The 23,221-nt window shown below is 37.0% G+C and overlaps 1 protein-coding gene and 1 long non-coding RNA gene across 5 annotated transcripts; one reads left to right on the plus strand and one right to left on the minus strand.

Moving 5' to 3' along the window:
• Positions 1-18,965, minus strand: GTF2A1 (general transcription factor IIA subunit 1). Its single transcript, XM_014064279.2, has 9 exons — positions 18,788-18,965; positions 16,935-17,036; positions 15,319-15,532; positions 13,215-13,276; positions 11,851-11,926; positions 10,458-10,591; positions 6,753-7,163; positions 5,396-5,485; positions 1-3,912 (listed from the first exon to the last, which is right to left on the minus strand). The coding sequence occupies exons 1-9, from the start codon at positions 18,815-18,817 to the stop codon at positions 3,805-3,807; spliced, it is 1,227 nt and encodes a 408-aa protein (XP_013919754.2). The 5' UTR covers positions 18,818-18,965; the 3' UTR covers positions 1-3,804.
• On the plus strand, positions 17,863-22,680 carry LOC106547206 (uncharacterized). Of its 4 annotated transcripts, none has more exons than XR_015697978.1 (2): positions 17,863-17,992; positions 21,866-22,680. It is a non-coding gene; the product is annotated as an uncharacterized LOC106547206 (long non-coding RNA). The 4 variants fall into 4 exon arrangements; XR_015697977.1 differs by having other exon boundaries at positions 17,863-17,966; XR_015697975.1 differs by having other exon boundaries at positions 17,863-17,962.
• The last annotated feature ends 541 nt before the right edge of the window (positions 22,681-23,221 follow it).

Below are 23,221 nucleotides of genomic sequence, written 5' to 3' on the forward strand. Positions count from 1 at the left end.
TACACATTAAAGTATTTTAATACACAAAATAGTAAATAAAGTGGCAAGCTTATTTTAAATAACATCTTTAATTTTTTTTTTGCAAAGGCAAAATATTAAACTTAAAATAGGTCTTAGTACATCAAAATACTAAGTTTCTAATTGTATTCCAAGCATGGCCTTTGAAACACATCCTGTACATCTTAGGAAGAACATCCTTGATCTTTAATTGTACAGATTTTACAAACATAATAAATATATTTACCCCCTTACACAGAACAGTATATGTACAACAGCAGTTGACAGTAGTAGCTCAGAACAGCAACTAAGGATATTTCTCACACTCTTAAGTTGTTTTGGTACCCTAGGCACACAAGAGCGAATATGTGATGTCACATGCAGCTAGCCTGCTATTATTCTTCCACTTAAAAAAAAATCTTTTGTCCTTCTAAAACACAAATCAAGAATAGCTCAACCAAAATTGTTATCTCACTGATCCCAAATGCTTGATTTCTTAGAATCTCTTATGTAATTTAAGACTATACAATATAAAAAAGATTCAAATGCAGGTTCTTCCTTTGAATGTCCTCTAGATGGAAGGACATTTCAGGAGGAAAACTATACTAGCATTTTCTAAACTATGAAACTGTTTAAAAACAAATCGGTTCTAAATCACTTTTGCTGATTTTTGCAAAAAATCAAAATAAAAGACTTTTTAAAGCAGAAGAGCAAATAATTGTGAACAAAAATAACTTTTCCTTGTAATGGAACTACATCGTTTATCCAGTAGTAATTTGATTGGGATGTTATTGCTGTTTGATGTATAGTTGTGTTAACATAGTTGTGTTAACATTATTTTTAAAATGGTATCTCTGCAAATCTGGGTGCAACATTCACTACAAATCTGCTTTTCCCAGAAATTGTAGTTCAATTACAATTTTAATCTCCCTTGAAAAAAGGGTAGCAAAATATTTGTAAATTCATGATCCATTTGCGTGGAGTTGACTGATAACAAAAAACAAGTTGTGATAATAGAGACAAGTAAAAGAAAACTTGGACTGCCACTAGAGGGGGAAATATTTTACACATTAAATTTAAATACTCCAATATAAAATTATTTGTGACAATCTAAAACTTTCTAAAAAGACAATGTTTAATGAAGATGTTTCAGATGATTGCACATTCTAGAAAGCCAATAAGATTAGACTCAAAATATTAGGTTACAATTTAAGCTTTGTAGAGTATTGTTTACTAAAGGAGACCCATGGTCCTAAAATCATGGAGTAAAACAGGAGTATCTGAAGATTGCAAAGGCACAAGACTTTCATCCTTTGTGTAATTACACTATAAATCTTCATATTAGTCTAACCCAAAGTATTTGCTTTCTCTATTTTACCATTTTAAAGTTAAAAAGGTGCTCCTGTTCTCTGTGCAAATCTAAAAATAAAGCCCTTCTTGCAAACCGTTAATTGCTTCAAAAGCAGAGGTACTGAACTATTCCAATAGTAACTACTTCCAATTCTAAGCCAAATAAGAACAAAAGCAAATACTTTTTAAATACTTAAGGACTAATCATGGGAATATTTGCCCTGCCTCTCCCTCAAAGGAATGATAATTTTAGTAAAAATCTAACAAAATGGTCTGCTTAATTATAATGTTAAAACCATGATTAAAATTCAAGTCTGGTAATACTTGTAAGTAAGCTATAGTCCTACAGGAAGCTGCTCCCATAAAATGTAACTTAAAAAGCACACTATTTGATTTTTAAAAAGGAACACTTGATGAAGCAAGTAAGAGCACAAGTTTGGTATATGACTGGCTTCCAAAAGAATTTCACAGGTCCTTTTATTAACACCCTCATCCAACCAAAGATTACCCATAATACATTTGCAAAACATCAAGTCTGTTTCCATATAGACCTATTTATAAGTCACTTTTAAAGCTGTGGTATTATTTTAAATAAATAAAAGGCTAGAGACAAGCAGCTATTCAGTGTCCATGATGTCTAGAATGTTAATTCATTTGTACAGTATTAGTTTCAGTAATGAAAAGAACCTGTAGCCTTTTTTGAGTTTCACAGTGCTGTATTTCTGAATTGTTTTTAAATCTATATTAAACCAGGGTAAATGACTAGGATATATGATGGCCACAAAATACATAAAGGTTTAATGGAAAATGGCAATTGATTTCAATGTAATCAAAAAGTTGATATGTATAGTAGTGGTATGTCTGTTTATTTTACACAGTGGGAATAAGCTATTTGAAGATATCTACAAGTCCAAAGCCAAAACTCCACTGCACCCAAAACAAATTCAGGTTCAGTGAACAATCAATATGGCCAGAAAATGAAGCCTTCAATTACATTTATGTGATATAAAAATGCAAATGCCTTACAAATGTTATTATACAACACAATTAACATGTTTGGCAGGCTTTAGAGATAGTGTGGGATAAAAAAATTGCCCATTGCAATATATTAGGAGTTTCCTGCAAGCAGAAATAACCAAGATTTACATTGAAATGCAAAGAAATTAATTTAGGAACAGAAGATAAAACTCAAATAATGGTGATTAAATGTACTGGCAATTTTGCTTAGTATTCAAAAGGTTTCCTTTTTGTAAGAACAGAAATATTAGTATTGAAGAAAGATGGTATTCTTACTATCACACACCTATTTCTTTACTTACCATTCCCTGGGCTTTTTTCATTGCTTTTCACAGTTGGCTACCATGTGAAATACATACATATCTTGCAAGAATGAACCATTTGGAGGTGTGTTACTTCCTTAATTTGGCTGATGTTCAGCCCTTTGTTCATTAGGAAAGTCTGCATTGCTGAAAACCTGATTCCCAAACACTATTGCTACAACAGAGAAATTTATCTTCAACAATACTTGGATATTACATTAAATTATTACTTATTAGAATAAATGTGATTCAGTTCTCCAATTATGATTTGAGAAATGGAAGCTCCTTCAATGCTTTAGATCCCTTTCCAAAGTGCATAGTCACCTATAACTTCAGTTCTTGTTTGTCACTTGCAGTGCATATTCACTTGGACTTTGAAAATATACATTAGGTTCACAAGTGGAATTATTTTTGAAAGATTACTAATTTGCTATTCAATAAACAAGCAAATTGCTCAATCTTTAAGAATATTCAAGAATCTTTTCTTAAGGGAGCAAAGGGAGATGGAGATTTTTATCAATTTCTAAAGCACAACCTCCTTTTAAATAAAATATTCAGCATTATTAAATTTAAAATACAAATGAGATCGTTTGGTACCAGGATCAAAATTTATATAAAAGGCCTAAAACTGTCAATAAAATTATACATGGCCCAGCACAAGATTTAAAAATAGTTTACTCAATAGTAATTAGAACTCAACACCTCAGTCCTCACCAATTGGCTAAATCTCCACATACAATTTTGATCAAAATTCTCACCAATCCCACTCCCCAGGGGAGCATTTCAGCACAATTTATGCACAAAAACACACTAAGCCTTTTCCATAGTATTGTTACTAAAAAGAAGAGTTCCTTCAAATCAGCGGAAGGGGAGATTAAGCATCACATGCTAGTTACCTTTATCTATAGGTAGAAGTGGTTAATTAAGGTATTCATATAAAACCAGCTGTCGGACAGAGCTAGCTGCACCATTCCCTCAATTTTCCCATTTGAAGTAGTGTCAACCTTGCCATGCTATTCTTCTGTCCTGGTAGCCTCAGTTCTATTGTTTCTTTATGGGTCTGCAGAGATGTTTCTGTTGAAGTGTACTGTCCAAGTCTCAACATTTCTTATATTAGCTTTGAATTTATTTTCTGTATTCACCATTCTGCATCTCCAATGGCTTTGGAAAATACATAATCTCTGCCATTAAGATTCATGATTCCATCTTTGAGGTGAAACTTCCACTTATTCTTACTTCTATGTATCTGGAAAGATGGGATTAAAAAAACAAAACAAGAAAGGTCTTTCATTTTGTTCAACAATCAGTATGTTATGAATAATAAGATTTGTGTTTGTGTGTATGGAAACAGAGCAGCACTGTTATGTGTGTTTCTTGCTCTAAAAAGTTTGTTTTAAATTAGGTACTATAAATATTCCAAGATAACTTCCTAAAGGAGGACATTAAAATACATCCAAATATGAATATGTATACACATATATATTAATCTTTTCTATTTTTCATAGCTGTCAAATAAATCACAATTAAAATAGAATAATAAAACTGTTTTAAATTAGAAAATGAAAATAATATTTCTAAATAATATCCAGCTGAAATCCCAAATTTTTGTAAACATTTTCAATGAGCCTGAACAGGCACCTTGGAAAGCGACAGCAAGATCTGGATGCATCTGTTAAGATGGTCCTCTTCTACATTCCCATTACTGTGCACAGAATTATATTTACATTGTACTGGATAGATCCCAAAGGTTTTAAACAGATTTTTTAAATTGTTAAATATTTTCCAAATAAATTCATCTACCTATTCTACAATTCTACGATTCTACAATTCTACGATTCTACAATTGTTGAGACCAAAGCCTCTCCTCAGTGAAAAACAATGAAAGCCTGCTTCACGTTTGAAAAAACAACAACAACCACCTGAAGGACTCTCAGACTGTGAGGTACAAGGTTCAGCTGTTTGGCCTCCGTTCTAAATGTTATGTCTGGAAGAAACTAAGCACCTCTCATAACCTGCCCAATATCATCTGAACAGAGAAGCATGGTGGTGGTAGCATCATGCTGGGGAGGTGAGGGGAGTTCAGCAGCATGGACTGGGAGACTGATCAGGATTGAGGGAAAGCTGAATGCAGCAAAGTTCAGGGTATCCTCAGAACCTCAGGGCTGAAGGTTCACTTTCTAACATGACGACAATCCTAAGCACACAGCCAAGACAACACAGAGTGGCTTAGGAACCACTCTGAGAATGTCCTAGAGTGGCTCAGCCAGACTTGAACCCAAATGAACATTTCTGGAGGGACCTGAAAATGGCTGTCCACCAAGTCGCCATCCAATCTGACCGAGCTTGACAAGATTTGCAAGGAAGAATGGCAGAAAATTCCCCAACCTAGCTGTGCAAAGCTTGTCGTGTTATACCCACAAAGACTTGAGGTTGTAATTGCTGCCAAAGGTGCTTCAACGAAGTATTAAGTGAAAAGTCTGAATACTTATGCCAATGTGATATTTCAGTTTTTTCTTTTTAATAAATTTACAGACATTTCTACAATTCTGTTTTCACTTTGTCATTATGGGGTACTGAATGTAGATTAATAAGTAAAAAATGAATTTCAGCAACCAAATAATCAAGCTGCAACACAACAAAATTGACAAAAGTGATGGTTGAATACTTTCTGAATGTATTGTATGGACAGATGCATATAATAGACAAACGCATTCGGTTTCATATATTACCTTGTCATACTGGCACACTACAACATTCTCAGTGTCAAATAATTCCTGTCCTTCTTCATCACTAACATCATCTTCACTATTAAGAGGTTCCTAGAAGAGATTAATTTCATAAATCAATAGAATTGAGAACAATTGCTTCATAATATAAACACAATACTTTAGATACAATGCAAGCATTTTTCTAATTACAGGTACTTCTTGACTTACTACCACAATTGAGCTCAACATTTCTGTTGTTATTGAAACATTTGTTAAGTGAATTTTGCCCTATTTTAGACCTTTCTTGCCACAATTAAGTGAATTCAGTTTGCCCATTGACTTGTCAGAAGATCACAAAAAGTGATCACATAACCTCAGGATATTTCAACTGTCATAAACATGAATCAGTTGCCAAACAGCTAAATTTTGATCATGTGACCACTACAATGTTTGTAAGTGTGAAAAATGGTCAGAACTCATTTTTTTTCAGTACTGCTATAATTTTGAATGGCCACTAAATAAGCTGTTATAAGTTAAGTACTACCTGTACAAAAATTTTGGTTCTTTTATTTTTCTTTTCAACTTTTAACTCCTCCAATTAGAGACGATTGTAGTTGTAAACCAAAATGTTGTACTTGGACTTTTTCTCTTTTGGTTTCCTTGCAATCCATTTAATTCTAACACCACTCTTCACTGAATCATTCAATAGTAATAACTTGCCTTCTTAAATTCAAAATAATTGTTGCAAATCTGAAATATCCATAAACATGCTGATATTCTCTAACCTGTAGGGGTAGCTTTCAATAACATAACAAGAAAATAATTGACTCAGATAATTATTTATAATTGATCCACAACAGCAACTACTATTCACTAAGCCAAATGTATATGTCAGGCCTGCAATTATATCTCTTTTAGGATCTTTGGCCTGCCACACACTCTTATTTCATTATGCTGTTTCATTAGTGTAGTAGTTGGAAGGGGGGGAATAGAAAGGAGTAGAATTGTGGAATGTGTTGTTGTCATTCTTTTCTAGAAGCCCAAGGTCATCTTTTGTCTCCTCACCTCTGCACCTGACCGGAACCAGCTGGGTGCAGATTGCAGCGTGGAAGAAGAAGATTGGACCATGTGATGGATTTGTGGGTGTGGGAACAAGATCATGAACTTTCAACTGGGTGGGAATCCTAGGTAACTTCCAGAATTGGGATTCCACAGATGTGCCAAGATGTGTGACTTATTAAATTGGAACTTTAAGGATTGTTTTGTCTTGGACTCTTGATTTAATTCTGCATGATACTTGGAACGCTGACAGTACATATTAAAATGCATCTGTATATATAACATAAAACAACTGGAAATAGATATTATCAAAATTTACCTCCTCAACCTGGCCATCTTCACCTCCATCTTTTTCTTTGTCTTCCTCTTCATCATCATCATAATCCTCCTCTTCTTCCTCCTCCTCTTCAGATGATGTATCACCTGCTCCATCCACTTGCAGCACTGAAAGTGCCTGTGAGTGTGCTGGCTGATAATCTTCCTTCTCTGCTTCATCTTCAGATGATGTATCATCCACTCCATCTACCTGAAGCATTAAAGGTGCCTGTGGTTGTGCTGCTTGTTGCTGAGGTTGCTGCTGACCAGCTGCAGAAATCTGTGCTTGCGCTGTTGTAGGTGCAGCCACTGTTGTAGGTATTACTTGGGCTTTGTTTCCAGTAAATAAGAGCTGCTGAGGTTGAATAATCACTCCTGTCTGTTGCGAGATCCCTCCAGGAATTGGGGCCAAAACCTGGTTTTAAAAAAAGAATATCATGAGTATGGCTGTACATATATGAAACCCAGAAAAAACCCCATATTTTTCAGATTGGCCATAGTTCAATCCAGGAATATTTTGGTTGTTCTAGTTGAGAAATTACTCTAGAAGGCTCCCAGAGTCATTTAAGGGTGTGATTAGGGTAAGGTTGCTCCATATAATTCTTTCCCAACTCACTGACTTCCAGCCACCTCTCTAGACCAGGCCATAGTCCGAATTCTTTGTTTCCTTCCCTTTCTTGAACACTTTCTAATATTCTGGTCTGGACATCTGTTCCTTTTTGTGATGGTATCAGCAACCGGATCTGAAAATGGCACATCCTATCACTCTGTTTCTTCCCCCAAAGTTCTCCTTCCCTTCATATTAAGTATTAGCCCATCTGTACTCATCTTCCCAGAGCTCTCTCCCTTCCTTCCTCAGCCTCAATTGCTACTGATGCCCCCAATCAAAATATTCCACTATCTCAACTCAACCAGTCACCAATCTTTGCAGCAACTTCTGTCAGAAATTGTCACTTATGTCCTTGGTTTTCTTCTGCTCTTAACTCAACCTGTCCCAAAAGCCATTTCAACATGGAACAATAACATTTTACCCATATTTGTTTCAGTCAGGTTGAAATCAGATGTTCTGAGCAAGAAGTATCTTGGACATGGTTTATTTTGTATATCCCAAAGTATTTTCAGAATTTGAATTATCTCAGAACTTGAATACAAAAATATCATTTTCAAGAGTTAGCTCAAATAATTATTTTTACATTCTAGAATTTTGTAGAGTAACCATTTCACTTGATAAATTGTTATAAGGTAGCATTGTCATAAAAGATTACCAGTTTTTTTCTCATGGTTGTATTTTATGTAATGGTGGTAGCTGAAAGGAACTAATTACAATAGGACTAGGCAACTTGGCTGTTTCTGGGTTCCCACTGTGCTGTCTACCTTTTTTTTTAATGACATTTTATAAAAATAGGAGACTGGCATATTGCAAAGTAAAGTGGTCTCTAGCATATTTATTTCCAAAAACACCACTGGTTCCCACAGAGAACAGCATATTATCTCTGGTGTTTCTTAAGTGGCTAGGCATTTCTTGGCAGCTATTCAGTAATTGTACCCACAACATGCTCTCAAAATTCCAGATGTGACCTACTCAAAATAGAACTAGGTAAGCAAGAAGGGAATCTATTTTTATTCCAGTATCAGCTTTGCTCTACTACTGCAGTTATGCAGCCTTTGCACATGTACTTAGTGCTATTATTTTTCACACACTACAGTCTTGGTGCTCATTGTTAATTGATTCTGGGAGGCACCAAAACATACTACCAAAATGTAGTGAGTCACAAGTCAGCAGACATCATCAAAATGCATTGAGTACCAAATTAAGATGAGTTTCAATTCAGTTTGAGTACCAAGATGCCATTGTATTTAAGCACAGTATGATAAAAAAAAAACCTAATTCACCCCAGTGTTCCATCAACTAATTTCCACTAAACTTTCCACTTGTATGTCTATAGACTTCAGTACAATTGATCTGTTCACCCTAATTCGTAATGAATTCAACATTCATTACACTGACTTAATAGTAGCACAAGATCTGTATAAAACTGTAATTAAATGACAAATCTTGCTTGTTTCTTTCTTCATCACTTTCACCAGGTTGGCAGAAGACGAGGCATCAACAAGCCCAAGTTCATGCCTAAACTGTAGCAATAACTTCAAAGAGAAACTATTTCTCTGTTTTATTCTAAAATGATCTGCATACACTTAGGAAAAATGGACCAGAGCAACTATTAACAGAACAATGCAAGTTGTTAGCAAATACAACAATCTGAATTTACTCAAATAGCACTATACCAGTTCCCAGAACAGGAGGTATTAGTAATGGTTACTCACACTCCTATTACCAATGGCATGGAACTACCTTTGATAACTTTCCAGAAATTTCAGTAAATGGGCAAATTGCAATGACAAGTATTGTAATGGGGGGAATCCCCAATCCCCAGGCGGAGGACCAGTACCAGCCCGTGACATGTTAGGAATCGGATGGGCAAACGAAGCTTCATCTGTGCATGCACGGGATCTAGGTTGCTCATGAAGCTGTTTTCTCCCTTGCCGGTCTGTGGAAAAATTGTCTTCTATGAAAATAGTTCCTGGTGCCAGAAAGGTTGGGGACCACTGACAACAGCTATTAACTAATGGTACTATGAAAAATGTTTTGATCACTGGTTTCTGAACACAATTAAAATACTATGATAACCTTTATCATCGAGGGTCCGGAAATTTGCAACCAAGTTCACACCAAAGAGAATCTGCCCACTGAATGTGTGTTGGAAGAACATGTATGTTGAAAGTCTTCTTACATGAAGTGAGATGGGACTGAAATAGATGAATTCTCTATTGGAACTTTTTTCTCTCAATGGTTTACCACCAAAAACAAGCTCTTTGCCCTCATTCTGGATACTCAGGACATTGTTTAAATACAGAGCCGAGGTGGCACAGTGGTTAGGGTGCAGTACTGCAGGCCACTTCAGCTGACTGTTATCTGCAGTTCAGCAGTTCTAATCTCACCGACTCAAGGTTGACTCAGCCTTCCATCCTTCCGAGGTGGGTGAAATGAGGACCCAGACTGTGGGGGCGATATGCTGACTCTGTAAACCGCTTAGAGAGGGCTGAAAGCCCTATGAAGCGGTATATGAGTCTAAGTGCTATTGCTATTCATATACTAATATTTAGTGACTGAGTCATGACTAGAAATGTATTGCAAAACAGTGTTAGTATAGTTTACCTATTATTTGTCATGTTGCCATATATTCTTTTGCTTAACTGGGAGCTGAATCCTTACAGCAGCATAAAAGGATTTCTAATGCTCAATGGTTTTTTTGAAAGGAATTTACTTTTTAACATAATTGAAATCAAATAAAGTTACCATACTCTTCCTAATAAATATTCATTATATTCCAAAACTCTACTTTCTTGTACCCTAACATTTTATACTCTCCCACTTTTCCTTTTAAGTATTTGTATTCTCATATACCAGCATTATTTGTATTGTCTGAGAGTAGAAGCTTGTTTAGGCACTTAAGTACAAACAAATACAGCCGGGGCAATGTGAAAATAGAAAAGGGATTGGGAGGAGGGGAAAACAGATCCAATATTATGGCATGTAAACTAATTTGAGTAGTCCCTACATTGCAATTAAGCAATTTTTAAAATCCAGATGGATTATGACATTCAATAAAAAAGCAGTTTAGAAATGTCTATTTAACAGTAATCTTACTTGTTGAATAACAGGGGATTGAACTCCACCAGGTTGCATTTGTGGTATAACCTGCTGCTGTAGAACTACTTGCTGCTGAGGCTGAATAATGTATTGAACACCATTGGCAGTTCTAACCACCTGTAAGAGTTGGCCTGTAATAAAAAGGAACCAAGTTCAATATTTAAATTATTGACTTAGGTAAAGGAAAATGAATGCATACTGGATATCTACAGGAGCCAAAACCAAAGGCTTCATGTAATATAAAATAATCACGAGTTTTAAACAGAAAGTCAAAAAAGCAAGTAGTATATGCTTCATTTATAGAGGCAGGTCAGTAAAACAGAGACATCTTATTTCTAGTTGATATATCAATAGCATAACCAAGAGGGCACTGAATGTAGACGTTTATGATCTATATTCAAAGTTATGGCAGCTGTATAGCTTCCACAGTCACAAGAACAAAATTTGAGGGCTTGGTAATCTGCCAGTTCTTACTACCAATTGCAAAGATATTGCAGCTGCTCCTACATGCCTGTTTCCTCTCCATCCTGCTTCATTGGGTCCTTGGACCTAACATCCACCGGGCTGGATCCCTACAGGAGTTGGGCCTGTTTCCTGTCACACTGAATCCCACACCCTTGGCCTCCCTCCCTCCTTGATGACTCACTTCATTTGTTCTGAAGATCTAAGCCTCTAATAGCTCAGAAAATGATAAAACATGATTTTCAAACTCTCTACCCTGCCCAAGTCTTTCAGTATACCACTCATCTTTTTTCTTTTCCATCTAGTGCAGGGGTAGTCAATCTTTTTATACCTACCGCCCACTTTTGTATCTCTGTTAGTAGTAAAATTTTCTAACTGCCCACCGGTTCCACAGTAATAGTGATTTATAAAGTATTTCAGATTTTATTCATTTATTCATATTTTTACTTTAATAGTATTAAACTATGGAAAAAATGTAAACTGACTTTCAAAACAATGTGGTATAGTGGTGAAGATGTTGGATTATAAATGGGAAACCCAGATTATAGTCCTCTCCTTTAGGCATAAAAGCTACCTGGGTGACTTTGGCAGAGTTGTTTTTTTCTTCATAATAGGTTGGGAAGTTGAAAAAAAATCTATCTAACAAGTGTACTAGACCAACATAGTACATTTCAATCCATAACTTTCAATACAACCTTTATCTTGTAGTAGATTGATTTAGGGTCAGATAATTCTACATGCAAGTATCTCTATCAACCAAGGTCAGCTTACATCAGCTGGCTCCTACCTTTTTATGTTTTCCTTTCCAAATACTAATATTGATTTGTTTAAATTATCTTTTTGAAATAGGATTTGTTGTAAGCACCATGAGATTTTAATGAGAAGCACCATATAAATATTTGGACTGAAAAATTAGATAAAAGAATACCTGAACTTGTAAGTATCTGCTGAACAGGAGTAACTCCACCAGGTAAAGCCAAAGTGGCTGCTGTAGCAGCAGCACTCTGAAAGATAAATATAGTACAAAACATTACTTAAATTAGGAAATCAGACCTGAGATATAACAAGACAGAGATTTATAAATTATTATATGCAAAATACTTTTTACTCTTATTTTAGTCAAACTTAGCCACATTTAACATTTATTTTTCATTTAAAAAGTAGCTTTCTATTTTTAATTTTAATGAAATAAATTGACTTGACAGAAGTAGAACATCACATAAATCTTTGTATACATTCTTACACATATTTATACAATAATTTGGATTTTAGATAACAAGTGAAATTGAATGTTTATGTTCTCTTCAAACTTAGGAATCAAACTGAAATTTATTCAATTTGTTGATAGATTTAAGTCCAAATAAGACAGAACCATATTTAATAACACAGCACAAGTTGCCTATGCATGCTGTTGTCAGCTATGCAAAACACAGCAACTCTGTCCCCTACCTCCAAATCTCATTGATTTGACCCAGATTTGACCCATGCTTAAAGAACAGCTTACAACAGCCCATGAAATTTTAATTATAATTACATGATCCTATAATTTCATTTATTTTAAGCATAATTTAAATAATAAGCAGCAAACAGAATAAGATATAAAAATGTAGACCAGAGCTCCCTATTACTATACTTCATTGATGTAATTTTTAAAATATTCAAGCGAAGAACCTCTGAAGCTTAAATGCAATGTCCTATCTTAAGCAGCATTTTGTGTATGAATGCAAAGATGAATTTATTTTTAATGTTCACCTGCCATTTTTTGAAAAATTATATTGCTTCTAAAACCAAACTAATTCTAGCTACATTACAGATGTGCAAAGCTGACAGCAGTAATTACCATTAGTACAAGCCTAGGGCAAAGTGCTTAAAAATAGAGAAAACCTAATAGTGTAAAACATAGATTTCTCAGATTTTGCAACCATTCTATTTTTTAAGAAAACATTTTTTTTTGTATTGGGTCAATGAAGCATCTTTAAATAATTTAAGCCATTTTTTCCAGTTAACAGTAAAATAGATTCTTTTAGTCAATTAATTAGAAAAGACCAATTTTAATGGGAGTGATCTACTAGCTTAAGATGGTTGCTTTTAAGAGAACATGAATGTGAAGGCAGTAGATGATTCTATTTAAATCTTGTTTTGTTAAAACAAATTCCTAACAATAAACAGCTGAAATCTTGAACCTGGCTAAAATAGTGGACGTAGGAAGAAAACACGTTGTTAAGAGAACTATAATGCCTTATCTGATTTTTATTATGCACAGTTAAAACATTATGAATTACATATTCTTACCATGGTTGATGCATTCATATGCTGTATCAGTTTGGAATCTGGCATAACTTGAGACTGAGGTGCTGGAATAAAACAAGCAGTCACTGCTATGACCATCATAAAACATTTTACAAACTGTATTGATAAATTATTAAGCTTCCTTTTGTGTTAAATGTAGTAAACTCTGATATAAAATATACAGTTGAGTAAAAGCAGTCTGTAACAAATGCTGAAATCCTGTGATTAATTTATAACTGTTCTTGCAGTGGTGTAAAGTATTTTCAATTTGAAGCACGTTCGACTTCAAAGTTAAAATGACTGTTTCATGAATAAAATTACTTAACTTACTTATTTATAAAATTTATTTCCCCACATTTTACATAAGGTAACTCTGGGCAGCTTACAATCATTAGTTATTAGTTAAATTAGTTTCATAATTGAAACCTCAGCTCTGAGATATGATTCAGTAAGGAAAACTCTACATTTAGCTGATCATATGCTTCTTTCTCAGCTCCACTATCTATCCAGAATCCCAAACTTTTCCCTGCACAAGGAAGTGCAAAGAAAGTCTAGTCAGAGGTTAAATGAAGCATTATTTCTCTGAAAATGTATTCACTAATGTCCACATGCATATTGTGGGAGTGGGGATATATCCTTCCTTGACCTTAATTTTGTCTCATTTTGTTTTAAAAACTATTAACTGCAAGCTACATGAATGTAAAAAACATCTCATTCAAGAAATTTTTGTGACTGCTTAGGTCTCTGCCACTGGCAATTTTTGGCAACAATTTTTCATCTGGCTCTTTATATATAATATAATATAATATAATATAAAAAATGGACCCTGAAAAAGAGTTGCTCATCCATGAGTTAGCATTTCATCTAAAGTTACTTACATTTAAGAAAATGTAAGAAGAAAACTATTTTAGTATCAACTTTCCTGCACACTACATGGACATATTTTGCTTTCAGATGGCACTTTATGAACTGATAATTCAAATGGGCAACAGTTGGAAAAAAAGTGAAACTACAATGTCCAATAATATATATTTTTTATTTAAAACATTTAAATAGCCACCCATCTTGTAACAAACTCTGGGTGGCTCCCAATTAAAAAATAAAATAATGTAAAAAACATATTAAAACTTTTAAAATTAAACTCATCAAAACAAAAATTAGGCAGTAACATTAACTGAGTTTCATAGAACCTTATGTGGTAGTGACTTGGGCCAACCATTCTCTCGCAGACCAACACATCTCACAGGATTGTTATTGTTAGGAAAATATTTTTAAAATTGAATTGAATTGAATTGAATTTATTATATTTCTATGCCGCCCTTTTCCCTAAAGGGACTCAGGGCGGCTCACAACCCAAGTCGGGGGGGGGGGGGGGGGATAGGTGATACAAATAGGGGGAAAACAAGACATGGACAAACAATACCACAATTTAAAACAACTCAATAGGCACACCATTCGAGCGGGGACAGGAACTCATCAGCCCCAGGCCTGTCGGAACAGCCAGGTTTTAAGGGCTTTGCGGAAAGCCTGGAGGGTGGTGAGGGTCCGAATCTCCACGGGGAGCTCGCTCCAGAGGGCCGGAGCAGCCACAGAGAAGGTCCTCCTCCAGGTGGTCGCCAATCGGCATTGGCCAGTGGATGGAATTCGGAGGAGGCCTAATCTGTGGGATCTAATCGGTCTATTGGAGGTAATTGGCAGCAGGCGGTCTCTCAAGTACCCAGGTCCAATACCATGAAGAGCTTTATAAGTAACGACTAGTGCCTTGAAGCGTATCTGAAGACCAATAGGCAGCCAGTGCAGCTCGCAGAGGATAGGTGTAACGTGGGTGTACCGAGGTGCACCCACAATCGCTCGCGCGGCTGCATTCTGGACAAGCTGAAGTCTCCGAATGCTCTTCAAGGGCTGCCCCATGTAGAGCACATTGCAGTAGTCCAGTCTTGAGGTCACAAGGGCACGAGTGACTGTTGCAAGGGCCTCCCGGTTCAGGTAAAATTGTTTTTGGTGACCTCACAAGGACCTACACTACAAACCTAGAGTGCCAGTAATCTCCTGATTACAAGATTGGAACACTGGCAATAACCCTCATAAGATTCAGAGAAGGCCTTACTTTGCTGTGTTGCTGGAATAAGGACTTGCTGGGTCTGGGACTGTTGCTGAACTGTTTGCTGTGGCTGCGAGTGGTGGTGATGATGGGAATGCTGTTGCTGCTGTTGTTGGTGCTGCTGGTGCTGCTGCTGTTGCTGTACTTGCAGTAAAAGTTGCTGTTCCTCTGAATGAAATCCATCAACAGCTTTGGATTGCAACAATTTGTTTTCCCATAGCTGAATTTATTTAAAAAAATGTATTTACTGGTGAGTAAATAACAATAAGTTATAAACAAACTTTAGGTTATGTTTCTTTTTACTGACATATATGAGTTACACATTTTTAAACTGTAACATTGGAAACAAATTATCAGTAGTCAGCTGACTCTTTGTAGCATGACATCAATTTCTTAAAAAAAATGACTTTCTTGGGTAGGTTAGAGTGTAGTTGAAATTTAGTATGGACCACCATCCAATCCATTTTAGTACCTCTTGCATGAAAAACAAGGTAATAAAAGCTTCTTTAGCGTTCCTATAGATACCTATAGAGGAATACTTGAAGCATATTGGATAAAATATAATTGGGTTTTTAATATTTTAAGAATGAATTTGAAACAGAATTATGTACTAATAAGAACGTGTTATTGCTAAAATGTATTTTTTTGACATATGAGACTAATGTTGAATATATAAAATGGCTAAAATTTTGGTTATAATACACAAATGGAACAAAGGAAAAATAGGTGGGTGAAAGTATTAAAATTTATATTATGTTCTAACTTTAAAAATATTTTTTAATAAAATGATTTATTGTTATATTTTACTTGTCACCAAAAATTTGTCTGGAATGCATAAAGATGCTTTGGTTCTTTTTTGGAAATATGAACATCATGTAGGAACATTTTATTATGTTGAATGGCTATGTTAAAAGCCAAAACATTTGGGATACAAATACATACATTAATTCAGAACATTAAAAAAAAATTAAAGCACTACTGAAATAAAGACTTTTCATTTGGGACCAATGGATAGGTAACAAGAATAAAGTCATGGAACTGTTTCTATATAGAACTGCAATATAATTATTATATGGTCAAAAAGTGAAAAAGTTTGACACTACCCAAATAGAGAAATGGCTAGGTGTTTGCATAGATGGCTAAATTAATTAATTTTCTTGATCAGAGAAAAGAGAACATCTAAATTTATGGCTAAATGGAAACCACTTACAGACTTTTGCATGAAATGAAAAATGTATTTATGGTTTGTGGTTTTGATTAGAAAAAAACGGATAATAGAAAAAGTAGTTTTTCTAATCGTAAGTGTAAGATATAATTTTGTAAATCATATTTGCTGCAGAGAAAATCAGAAACTCCTATTTCTTTTTATTCTTTCACTGTACTTTTTTTCCTTCTCTTTGTTCTATTTTGTAGTTTGTGTTACTTTTTACATCTTCTTTAAAACTTTTAATGAAGTTTATTAAACATATTCAAAGCATATCATATCATATCACACACAATTTATTGACAGACTGATTCAAGCAGGATTGTTCTTCATAAACCGATATTTTACACAACCATGTTTATAGTCACCGCCTGCTAAAAGGTAAGAATTATTTAAGATGCATGAAGTTACAACTTACTGTTTTAAGTTCCACAAGGACTTGCTCATCCACACTTGCATCAAGAAAGACTTCTCGGACATCATTAATGACATCTTCAATCACAGACCTATACAATTTAGGCTTTAAAAAGTGACAAATAACTGTTTGAAAATGTTTATATATTCTTGCCATATTTCAAAACTTTGAAGGTTCTTTAAAAGTGAAAACAACCTAAATTAAGTAAATGAAAAACTACATGAAAATCTCAAGCTTTCTAACACACATGCCTAGCAGAATTTCACTTTTCCAACATAAAAAGATTACTACGGCAACTATGCATTACAGAGCATTCAAATGCTCTTTTGACTTTTAAATCAAATTATTTCACTGTAGGGCAATGTAGTCACACTGATACCAGCTGTGCTAAATCTCAATTTTCAGCCAGATAAAACTGAGATGGCATGATTTAGAACAATTCAATAACACCCATAAAATTTTTACTACATTCCAAAGGTAAAAAATGTTTAAGAGCAAGAAAAATAATTACATGAGGCATCTTATTACAAAATGTAGTGTATGGTTTTGATTTCCCATTGAAAACTAATTCAAAAATCCCACTGCACTCAACTAGTCACCCCATAGAACTTTAATAGAATAAAGGTAGAATAAAAACGATTTGCAAAAAATAACCTTATACAGAAAAACAAGAAACAGCAGCTATTTATCATGTGATGGTGCTTGAAAAGAGCCAGCAAAAGCTTCTAAGCAACAAAGAGAGCGCTTTTTGGTCGTGCCTATGTAGTGCAGGCACCTCCCAGCCTGCTTTCCACAGCTCTCTCCGTATTTAAAGGCTGATGTGGTGTTTAAATGGAGAGGCGGTGACGTGGGGCTGGAAAGCACCTTCCCATCCTGGCAGAGTCTATATTAGAGAGCGGCAATGGCTCTATATAAACAGGGCAGCCACAGGGAGGAGGAACACAAGGAGCAGGGAGTGAGAAAAGCAAGGGGAAGCCATGATGGATCTGAGAGCACAAAATGAGAGCCTCCAAATCAGCATCAGGACTTCGGTTGGTCAGCAGGGGTTTATCTTTTGGCCGGTGGGGTGCTTATTTTTGAGTGCATTTGATTTGCATTGGTTTTTTTTTCCTTAGTGCCTTAGAAACAGTGATGAAAGGGGCCGGGAGGGTTTTTTTTTTCTTTTTTTCCGTGTGACTGCTTATTGTATACCGATGTGAAACCGAGACTCAGAAGCTGAGCCTGTCCTCTCTACAAAGAACTGAAGGGAGAAGCATAGAAAAGGAGGCGGGAAAGAAAGAGAAGCTATTAATATAAAAGCGCTTCCTGAAGAAAACTCGGACGGATCTAAAGGGCCTTTTCCCCAGGTATAGATATAAAAATACATCACCCCGAGTGAAGGGAAGGAAGAGACGTTCTCTGCCAGACTAGGAATTAAAAGGTGCTTTTCAACCATTCGTTACCGATGCCTTAATAGTCTGCGGAAAGAGGCGGTTTCGACCACTGCCCTAGCAGGTTAAATGCTTGGGGGGCGAAGCCTCACCTCTAGGCACGCTTCCCACCCTCCACCCCCCGCCAGCCTTTCCTCTAAGGCGGGGAAAAACCGCCACCTCACCCCCAAGCCTTCCCCCCATCCCCTCCCCGCCTTTCCCCACTCGCAGAGACGAAGCGGGCTCCCTCCAGACCCCTCTTCCGAGACTCCCCGAAGCGGCACCCAGCGCTCGCTCGGTCCGGAGGGATGGAGCGGAAGCCCGCGAATCCGGGGCGGTTGTTGCTGCTGCTCCCGTCGCCGTCCCACCCTTGCCCCGCCATCCCCAAACCGAACACCCCCCCACCGCCCTCCCGTTCAGAGCCCCTTGCGCAACCCTAGTCCTTACCACGGGGTTTGTGTTAGTCGAGCTCGCCATGTCCCGCACCACCCCTGGGTAGGACACACACACGCACACACACCCACACCGAGGCAGGGCGCCCCCAACACCCCCCTCCGGACAAGAGCAGGCTGAGGCGAGTTAGGGTCCCCCCTTTCCCCGCCGCTGCCGCCGCCGCTGTTGTCCGCCTCCTCCGCCCCGTCTCGCCTCAGGGGCGTCCTCCTCAGCCCGGCTAACCCGCCCGCGCGGAAGAAGCAACCCTCTCTCTCTCTCTCTCTCACACACACACTCCTCTTCTTCTTCCCCCTCCCCCTCCTCCGCGGCCCGGCCTCACACGGCGGCCCTTGGGCTGCAGCCGCCAGCCGTCTGCTCCGCTTGTTTCGCCCTTTATATAGCGAGTGCCGAGCAGCTGCGCGAGCGGCCAGAGAAAGGGGGAGGCCGCGGAGGGGAGAAGGAGGGAAGCGCCGCGAGAAGTAGCGAGAAATCGTCTTCCTCCGCCTCCTCCTGTCGAATTTCTTCCGCCTTCCTGGCGCCAGGACGCGCAGAGGTGGGGCTAAGTCGGCAGCGCCGCAGAGATTGTGCGACAGCTCTTGGCAGCCAGCGGGATCTTTTCGCGCTCCAAATGCGGCCACGCCGATTCCCTGGAAGAGTGATGTCCATCTATCCACCCCACCCCATGTTATCCTTCATTTTCTAAGAGCGCTTCAGGGATTTCTGCCCTAAAGGTGGAAAATAGACGTTATAAGCCTTGTTTCCGGTTTCCGTGTTCGCTAGGCGGGAAAATGATACAAACTAAGTGATCTGTAGATTAATATCTTCTTGCTGTTCTTCCCTCGTGCGCAGACAGAAAATTTAAAGGTTTCGTAATCTGCTGTGCAAAAAATCAAATGAAGACAAAAGAATTTGACTGAGCAAGGACTAAAATCTCAGGATGCCATGGCAATCGCCCTTGAGGATTTGCAATAAAGAGAGCAAGAGTTATCAAATGATTCTCCTTCCTTTCGACTACATATTACCATGAAGATGTAGGGGAAGGGATTTTTATTCTTGACCTGTATTCGTATATACATGAGTTTAGATTCTCTTTTTGCTTTCGTGTAGGTTTCTGATTGATGGAAATTTGATTTGTTTGGAAAGCAAGTTGGATATCTCCCTTGCTTTTTGGTGAATCTCTGGGTAGGTAAAACGATGTGTTTTCGAGACATTCTTTTAGGGTTAGGGTTAACAGCAGTACTATTTTACTGGTAAAACCAGTAAAGCATGTACTGTCACAAATCCAGTATTTTTCCAGTGCAGAGAAGTTGTTTTTAGTTGCGAAGTCGTGTCCGACCCATCGCAAGCCCATAGACAATGTTCCTCCAGGCCTTCCTGTCCTCTACAATCCTCTGGAGTCCATTTAAGCTCACGCCTACTGCTTTGGTGGCTCCATCCAGTCACCTCATTCTCTGTCATCCCTTTTTCTTTTGCCATCAATCTTTCCCAGCATTAGGCTTTTCTCCAATGAGTCCTTCTCATTAGGTAGCCAAAGTATTTGAATTTCATCTTCAGGATCTGGTCTTCTAAAGAGCAGTCAGGGTTGATCTCCTTTAGGACTGACCGGTTTGATCGCCTTGCAGTCCAAGAGGCTCGCAGGAATTTTCTCCCAGCACCATAGTTCAAAGGCCTCAATGTTTTTGGCCTTCAGCCTTTCTTATGGTCCAACTTTCAGAGAAGTAGCAAAAGTCAAAATGTATTTTTTACATATAGTAATTTATGAATCAAAGTGTTATCTACAAAATGACTTATCCATGAAAAGAGCTTCATTTTTAGAATATGCTAATACAACTTGGATCAAAATGAAAAGAATTACTATTGTAGCAGATCTATTGAGAAGTGACTTATATTACTGTTCTTGAAATTTTGTGAATGGAAGCAAGTGAAACTGATTGATAACTGTAACATTAGATACTGTATTGGCATGGAATGAGAAACCCAAATCTGTGTTCATAAACTTGGTAATGTATAACATTAATGATTCCGATAAATGCAGAGTTTTAATACAGCACTTTAAAATGCACTAGCATGCACTCTTTTCAGAGTATTATATGTGCATATTCTCTTGTGGTATTTCTATGATTTCTCATTTTTGCAGATATTGCTGTTTTCACATTTACTAAGTTCATAGAATACTAGTTGGCTGTGATATTCATCAGTTTTGTACATAAACATTCACGATTGCCCTGTGTCAGACAACCACAATTTAAACAGAAGGGACAATGTGTTAATTAGTATGCTGAAAATGGGTAAAGGATCATTGGCTCAGTCTTTAAAAGCTATGTGTCCTTTTAATGCAAAGTGCTAAGGCAGAGCTGTGCATTTTATTTAGCTCCAAATTCTATTTTGTATTACCGTGGGACCTCGGGTCACGAACAGCTCAGACCACAACCAAATTGGGTGCCGACCTAAACATCTGCTAAATGTTTCACTCAGGTCACGAACACATCCTCGGGTGCCGATCAAAGTTGCAATGATTTCCCCATCCACACCATTTTTTTGTATGTGCATGCATGCACAGTCAGTCTTGCTTCTGGTCACGACCAAATAGGGTGCCGACCGAAGTCCTGGAATGGATTACCGTCGGCACCCAAGGTCCCACTGTATACTTGTTTCATGGAATCACACAACAGTATATTATGTCTGTATATAGCCCTGCCCTTATATAAGAAATACAAAAGTCAAACAAACAAGAGCAACAGGAAGAGTGGTTATTTAGGAGAGACTGCAAACAAATCGGTTAAGATTGAGCATAATGTAGACACTGATTTTGGATAATCAAAAATAAAGAAACAAAAAGTCCAAATAAGAGCAATCTTCTGTAACTTCCTATCAAATGTGGGTTTGAGAGAGGAAAGTACTTCAGACCTGACTTGCTTTATTAGATGTCATGGGAACAGCCTACAATATCCCCTTTTAAAGCATGGGTAGACTTTCCCGGTCCACATGCAGCCTTTTTTGAAAGCAACCAAAATCGATTTAAAATGTTAAAATGTTTTTTTTTATTTTGTCTATAATTTTTTGTCTTTGATTTTTTTTTGTCTTGCCCACCAGCTATTATGCTAGGAACCCGCTTTTATATCATGGTTTTACCCACTGTCAGTGATCCCATTGCCTGTTTAACATGGCTCTCAGTCAGTAATACTTTGACTTTGAACTACTGTACTAAAAGATGGCCTATACCCTTCGTTCCTAAAGGAAATCAACCTTGACTATCCTTTGGAAGGACAGATGCTGAAGTTGAAGCTCAAACACTTTGGCCACCAAATGAGAGGGGAGGACTCATTGGAAAAGCTCCTGATGTTGGGAAAGATTGAAGGCAAAAGAGGAAAGGGACAATTTCACCATTCTCAGAGTCATTTGATTGCAATCTTGGTGCTTGGCAACAGGCTCGCATTTACAACAGATACAGTGAGTTGCAGTCATGTGAACATAATTTGTGGCATTGCCAGCCAGCTTCTGACAAGCAAAGTCAATTGAGGATGCCGGATTTACTTAAGGACCACTTGATTCACTTATGAACACCCTAATTTGCTTACTGACTATGATAATTAAGGAGGTTGTATAGATGGTAGTAGAATTGGGTCTGATCTTGTGATGGCTCACTTAATGATCACTTCATTAGTGACCAAAATTTTGGCTCCAGTTGTAGTAAGTGAAGGAATACCTACACTGATCTAATGTTGCATAGCCTTTTCTGGATACAATTCACAATATTAGATGCATCATAAATTGCAATATGTGTTAATTTTATTTATTTACTTCTTGACCACCATCTCCCTCATAGAGGGACTCTGGACGGTGGGCATGTATTGAAGTGGGCTGTTATATACAAAAACCTAAGTAATAATAAATTTATCTCTAAAATACCACAATAGTCTTTTGTTTTTCACAGTTAAAAAAAATCCCAGTGTGGTTACTTCTTCCTTTAATCAAATTAAATGTAAAATGATTATTATTTAACAGATTTTTGTGTGAACCCTATTTTAAATGTCGTTTTAAAACATTTGTGTATTTAATTTGCATGTAATTTGAAATAGGTCACAGAATCATGAGAAACAGCTAGTGAACGTATATTTAAAAACCTAATACAGAAGAAAAGGCTATGGGAAGGAAATGCAGAAAAAGATGTTCCCCTTTTTCTATTTTTTTTTAACCCACAAGTATATCTGCATTTCTCTCTTCATTGTCTCCTTTTTAATAACTTCCATAAAATTACCTCATTGCCACAGCATTCCTGCAATTCTATCTCTTTTACTGAATGTCTGTGGAGATTCTTTTACTGAATGCTTCCATTCTCCAACTGAACACTCGTCTTTACATCAGCCACTGTTTAATCTTCAAATTAACTCAGAAATTGAGATACGGAAGCACCTATGAAGCTGTGTTTTACAAGAATTGCTAACACCA

Source organism: Thamnophis sirtalis, unplaced genomic scaffold, assembly GCF_051295495.1.
Source record: "Thamnophis sirtalis isolate CommonGarterSnake01/CBP01778 unplaced genomic scaffold, rThaSir2_p1.2 scaffold_1, whole genome shotgun sequence".
NCBI lineage: Eukaryota > Metazoa > Chordata > Lepidosauria > Squamata > Natricidae > Thamnophis > Thamnophis sirtalis.